Here is a 7,113-nt window from a genome sequence, read left to right as displayed (position 1 = left end):
GGGCCACCCTGGTCCCATATTTCGGTAGAAGGGGTCCGAATGGAAGTAAAGCCCCAGATGAAATATCTGGGACTAACACTTGATAGCCGTTGGGACTGGAAGGATCACTTTCGTCGCTTGGCCCCTCGAATTAGGGCGGCGGTCAACAGTATTGGCCGACTGCTGCCCAACATCGGGGGGCCCAGGAGAGGACCCGCCGCCTCTACATGGGGGTGGTCGGGTCCATTGCGCTCTATGGGGCTCCGGTGTGGTCGGGCAGCCTGACAGTCGCCAGCGTAAAGTCGCTGCATGAATTGCAGCGGCAGCTGGCTGTCAGGCTTGTCCGAGCCTATCGCACCGTCCCCGTAGAAGCAGCGTGTGTGGTGTCAGGGTCGATACCATGGTCTCTGCTAGCGGAGGTGTACAAAGAACTGTACAATCAGAAGAGGGACCTCCGCGAGCGGGGACTGGCCCTGACACAAAGAGCGGCGGAAGTGGAGAGGGCGAGGGCCCGGCAGCGCGCGGTTGACAGATGGAAGGAGAAGCTTCCGCGATTAGGCTGGGGCGGACGCGCGTCGTGACGACCACGTTACAATGGACGGAGTTCACGCTAGTCACGGATCACAGACCGCTGGTATGGATGCACTCCGTAACAGATCCCACCTCACGACTCATCCGATGGCGCCTTAAACTCGCGGAATACGAATATAACGTAGTGTATAAGCCAGGTAAAATTAACGATAACGCCGACGCACTCTCCAGAAACCCTATTCCATCTAACTCTTTAGCTAAACGAAATAGAACAAATTCTACCCCTCGAACAGACTCGAGAGCTCTCCAGCTCAGAAGAGTCATTATTCAATGCTAAAAGAAAGAAAACCGAAGAAGCGCCTCGAGAAACCGAGGAAACCCCGCAACGAGCGATAATATAGATGATCCGCCGAACCCGCGATCTTCTAGCGAAACCGAAGCTAATGACGAATCGGGTGAAACAAGCGAGACCGAGAACGACAACAGTTCCGACCTTAGCGACAACGCCCCGATTTTCGACAACATAAACGAACCATTCGTCCAAGGAACTAGAATGGGACCACAAGTGGTACCTATTCCAGATAACTTCTCTACGCGAAAAGATAACCTTGTTATCTTCGTCACACAACAAGGCGTACCAGTCGACCGCGGAGCTCACATACTCCGAGAAAGTAAATCCTTGCCTATGATTAGAGGAGCAGCTCTATCCAGGGCAAGAATAAACTGCGACGGAAATGGCCAAATTATATCGCTTGTCATTGAAGAACGCGAATCGGGAGCTACGGAAAGAGAGATACTAAAAGAATCATTTCGATCGCTTTTAGACGTCGTCAGGGAAACGGAGCTGTCGTCTATCTCGATAATCAGAGGCGACATCGATAATGTCCCTTGGGATATCGTATACTCATTGCTAACGCGCGTCTTAAGCGAAACCAATGTAAAAATATTTATTTGTAGGAATGAAATCTCCGTCCCACCGGAGGACGAGAGAGAAAATATTATTGCCGAAAACCACAACTCGGCGATTGGCGGCCATAAAGGTATTTCCAAAACATACCAACGTATGAAAAAGCGCTACCAATGGAACGGCATGAAAACCGATATCCAAACGTTCATCAAAAATTGCCGCCCTTGCCAACTAAAGAAACTGGTCCGCGTAAAAACCAGACAACCCATGATATTGACAGATACACCTGACGCGGCCTTCGACAAGGTCTCGATGGACATCATGGGTCCATTACCCGTTACGCGAACTAACAACATGTATATACTCACTGTACAAGACCTCCTAACTAAGTATTCTTTAACGATCCCTTTGCAAACGCGATTAATGTAGCAGACGCATTCACGAATGAATTAATATGCGTTTTCGGAGCACCGAAAGCTATATTAACGGACCAGGGATCGCATTTTCTAAATAGCCTAATGCGTAATATAGCGAAGAAATTTAGAATTAAACTCTTTAAAACTACGGCCTATAGGCCGCAATCTAATGGCTCAATAGAGCGCTCCCACCACGTTTTGTGGGAATACCTAAAACAGTACGTAGATAAAAATAACGAGTGGGATATACATATACCTAAAATTAGCATCATTCTCCTATAATACGAGCGTACATGAGGGGACGCGATACACCCCTCACGAGTTAGTCTTCGGGAGGATAGCCAGGGCACCTTCCAGCAATCCTGACGTCGCCGACGTCGCGGACGAAAGCTATGCTAACTATCTCACAACTCTTTTTAACAAATTAACAGACATTCAGGCTATCGCCCGCGAAAACCTAATTGCCGCTAAACAAAGATCAAAAATTTATTATGACCGTAGAGTTAATACTCGACAATTCAGAGCAGGAGACTATGTATATTTGTTGAAAGAACCGAGCAAAGGAAAATTGGGCGACCAATACACGGGTCCTTATAAAATAATTAATCTTTTAGGAAATCATAATGTTAAATTAGCTATAAGTAGAACTAAAACAAGAATTGTACACGAGGATAAATTAAAAGCCTCGCCGCATCGGGCCCCCACCGAGGAAGACCCCCACTCCGAACCAGACGACTATATCTTGGATGCCCCAGCGGAGGACCGGCCAGTAGTCGACAAACCCCAGTAGAATGAAGACATACGTAACCATCTTAGCTATAACCGTACTGTTAGCCTCAGCCTCAAACGGGCTAATAGGCTATGATTGCGGTGGCCGCGGTTTAAATATCACTACGCTCTCCCTATTGGACATAGAAGAATGCAAAGTCGACGACATCGAGCCAAAGAAGGAAGAGGTCTACGTACAATTGCTACAACGAGCTTCCCGTCACCCACCAGAATAAATCCCTTTTCCTATTACCCAGATCAAAAATACAATCACAAAATCTGGAACACTCAGGGACTGCAACGGACTTCTACCAGCGTTGTATCAAATCCGCAGCACCTGGTATCGACTGACGCCAAAACTCGTGGAATCAATGGCGCCGTCAACGATCAAACCGCTAACCAAACCATCATGGAAATACGTGAGTCCCGACTCACTCGCCTCTAGCGGCATCTACACCAGCGAGGACCTTGATCGCCTCCGCGATCATATCATGTTTCCCATGGAAAAGCCCTCTATGCTCAACACGATTGCCAGAGGAGCATTGGAACATGGTCCAACATTTTCTCTTAAGGGGGGAGGTGTCACGTCCGGTCACATAAAATTTTTACTTTCACATGAAATAAATTCTAAGTCCTCTAAGCGCTGTTTGAAAAGCGCGCCAGTGCCGGCCATGATGCCTAACTCAGCCTAGTGACTAGGAGAGGCGCTGCGTAACGTCTAGGAACTTTCCACTACGGGGAAACGCCCCCGCCACACCGAGCGTCTCCCACTCTCGGGCCGCCGCAGCGCCGAGCCACCGAAAACGAAGGACCTCAGAGCGGTCCCAAAATCCGGCAGATCACATCGCGACTCCGACTAGAGCAGTCATACCTTGAACGCTCTCCTAATTCTAAATCTAATTCAATTCTAACATTCTAACTCTAATATTATAAGTCCTAACTCTAGTATTAAAACTTTAACTTTAGTTAACTTTGTATCGTGCAGTGTTAATTTAGAATAAAAGTGTGTGTTTCATTTATAATAATTCTCCACATTTATTTTAAACAATTCCAATTCCAATTTCACGCGTTTCCAATATAATATTTTGCTTTAATATTATTACTATTCTAATATTACGATTTTAGTATTTCTAAAATATTCTAAAACGAGTTCTTCCAATCTGCACGTGTAGTGAAAATCTATTATATAAATAATTTTCTTAGTGTAATCCAAGCTGCGACTTAGAGAGGACGAACCGCTCGTCGCTGCCGCACGATTTCACTTTTCTTATAATTTCTGAATTCTGTTCTGACTACTTCGAGAGGACGAACCGCTCGTAGTTACGCACTGGAACAATAACCGACAGTGAGGACCGCCGCACGTCGACTTATTGTAAAAGTGACGCAATATTCATAATGTTTTATATTATAAATCATTATGCCTAAGACACGCCGTGCAGGCAGGAAAAACCAACTTCGCCGTTTAACCGCGCGACTCTACTATCCGGCATCATCGAGTGAATATTCAAATCTCATCGGCACCTACTATCATAACGACTCAGAGTACGATAATTTATTTGACGGAACCGCGCCGTTCGCTGTTAATAATAAAGACGTTAAACTGAGAAAGTGGCCAGTGCAATTGACTCCAATCGAAATCGAGAACCCTCGTATTCCGAGAGACGACATCCCGGACAACGATCCTCGTCGCACCCGGTATTTGCAAATCAGGGCGGACATCTGCACACCCATTACGACGCGCCTATTCCAGAGCATCGGGGAACCACTGTCTACCCCCCAGAGATCCACTAAGGTAAGTCTCAACTATTATAAACAATTGAAATAAATAATAAAATTCAACGCTAAGATTCTAGTACTAAAGAATAAGACTATTTGCCGTCACAAATAGCCAAATTATCGAAATAATTTCAAACACGTGCGTGTATAATTATTGTTTAAACATATTTAAAATTAATATTTTCTACGAAATTTGAAATATAACTTTACACGTGGTCTCTAGAATATTCGTAAAGACTCTTGGAAAACTGCGTTTTCCAAGGGCCATAAAAGTGAAACTCTGTTTTTTGCCTAGAGTCATAAAACTGACCCTTAGACCCTTGATAAAAAAAGGGGTCTCGACGATTTCTCTTTTGCAAACTAAGCTAACGTAGCACACTCAATGAATATTCTAGAATTCCGAATAAAATAACGCGAACGTTTTATTCATTTATTTAATTCCATTTATTTAAATAATTCACCCATGTGCCCAATAAGGCCTCAGTACCTCACCGCCCCGTACATCTTGCCTCTTCCCGAAGAGGAAGAAGATTGAACAGGGAACCCCTTACTGCCAAATATCAGTCGGGTTTATTAATAAAGAAACAAATGCCGCCCTTTGTGTAGACTGCCATATGCGTTTACGCGGTACTGCTCGAAACGAATGGTTGAACATTGCCAAACATTTGCTCGTAATCGGTAACTTACCAACCGGAATACTTTGCTCAGCGTGTAACTTCCATCGACTGTCGGTAACTCGCGACCTTCATCTCCACTGTTACCGTTGTCAGATCGCTTACCTACGGTACATCAACGGCGAAGAAACCTTTCGTATCGACACCGATGGTAACATCGTGATTACAATTTTCCACTCCGTCGATGATTCCCTCGAATGTTTTCAGGATTATATTCGATAATATCCCCATACTCCTGAGTAACATTTGCAACTCCCTCGTACGAATCTTAAGGCGACACCCTCCACTCCCCAAGACATTGAACCGTTGCGTGTAGCCTTGGCAGAACACCCTTCGTCGTGAGTATCCCCGGAAAGGTTTTCCGAAATACGACGTTGTTCAGCGCGATAATCCGAGCACGTGGACCGCGATAATTATTTCTCGCGAATTTCACGCCGCGACTGCGCTCCGGACGTAACAGCAAAAACACACTAGTGTGAAAGTGAACACTATATTTAATGGCAAGTTCATGTCGGGCGATAAGCGTGCTAATAAAAGTATCAATACGAAAAACTTTGAAATCTTTCGCACCTCCGATTTACATGATTGGCACAAACGTCGCGTTATCGACCCCACACTAGCATCGCTAGGAGAGTTTCAAGAACGCGATAGTGATTGGGCATTGTCGCGAATAATCAATTTAATTGTAAATATATGCCATGGAGATTGCGCGAATTGTAATATGCGATGTATTTTTGCAACGCGAAGGCCGTGACGCGTACATTGCTGCAGGTTGCGGTAGTGTATCACATATCGCTTCTTATCATATAGCGTTGCGAGAAGCTTATCTTCCCGCTTGCCTAACGGCTTGTCGCGTGTCGGGCAAAACGGTAGGTCAGTGTGCGTGTCGTGAATATGTCGTGGATATTCTAAATCTACCTCGAGGATGTAGCCTGTGGGTGAATCGAGCGCGATATATGATGTGTCGAAATTAGATACATCGTCGACCCATTGAAAATCAGCATAAGGCAATGGTTGACACATTGCCCATCCATACAAATTATTTACATCGAAATACATTAGATACGAAGATGGTTTCAATGGATCGTACGACTGCATGTACTTGTTATTAGCGTGTGCATATCTGTTTGAACATTGACTCAGACCGCCGCGTATACCCCGTTCGATAAACATTATCATGTCAACGTCTGTAAGTAATTCGAACGTAATTTGTGTATGCTTTAACATGGCGTCCCACGGGGAGAGTATAATAATACGCGCATTATAATAAAACATGCATAGTCTTTTGATTGCACATTAACCACTGCTCTTTTGTTCATTATTTCTCGCGGTAATTTAATGTGGCATCCCGCACGCATTGGATTATACTTGTTTATATTTACAATTAAATTGATTATTCGCGACAATGCCCAACCACTATCGCGTTCTTGAAACTATTCTAGCGATGCTAGTGTGGGGTCGACGCGGCGTTTATACCAATCATGTAAATCGGAGGTGCGAAAGATTTCAAAGTTTTTCGTATTCATACTTTTATTAGCACGCTTATCGCCCGACATGAACTCGCCATTAAATATAGTGTTCACTTTCACACTAGTGTGTTTTTGCAACACTTTTTGCACGTATCTGATCACAATGTCTTTGGCCTCCTCTAGAAATTGACGAGGTTCAATGTGATTGCTGTTTATCACCGCACCAGTCAAGATGCGGCTCTCGAACGCCGTATCAATCTCTCGCCATATGAGTCCGATGTCTCGCGAACTGCTTCCAGCACCTGCATGTACAAAACGTCTGCGTACCGAATTCTTCAACCCTTCGAGACGCGCCATTTGGGAGACAAGCGATTGTCGAACTCCGATCGGTAATCGTGGTCGTTTTATTCGACTTTGTTCTTCCAGTGATTCGATGTATTCGTCACATTGCTGCTCCCACACAATATATTCTTCCACCGAATTCACCCTTGTGGCTTGCTCCAACAAACTTGCTTCCAATTGTGCCATATTTGAGATGCTCTTGCTGAACTCTGACAAAGATATTGACAGAGAGAGGCAAACCTAGGTCGCAG

At 45.0% G+C, this 7,113-nt stretch overlaps 1 protein-coding gene across 1 annotated transcript; it reads left to right on the top strand.

The window, feature by feature from the left end:
* The first annotated feature begins 206 nt into the window (after positions 1-206).
* Positions 207-560, top strand: LOC145947482 (uncharacterized). The gene has a single exon (XM_083057263.1). The coding sequence runs from the start codon at positions 207-209 to the stop codon at positions 558-560; it is 354 nt and encodes a 117-aa protein (XP_082913389.1).
* The last annotated feature ends 6,553 nt before the right edge of the window (positions 561-7,113 follow it).

The sequence above is a fragment of the Prenolepis imparis genome, unplaced genomic scaffold, assembly GCF_030444845.1.
Source record: "Prenolepis imparis isolate NDT839.2.m4 unplaced genomic scaffold, iyPreImpa1.0 SCAF_90, whole genome shotgun sequence".
NCBI lineage: Eukaryota > Metazoa > Arthropoda > Insecta > Hymenoptera > Formicidae > Prenolepis > Prenolepis imparis.
The sequence above is the reverse complement of the archived record's forward strand: the minus strand, read 5'-3'. Positions and strand labels throughout refer to the sequence as shown.

What these genes read in the sequence shown, in the direction of transcription:
- LOC145947482 (XM_083057263.1), top strand. Translation starts at nt 207, where the DNA reads ATGGGGGTGGTCGGGTCCATTGCGCTCTATGGGGCTCCGGTGTGGTCG.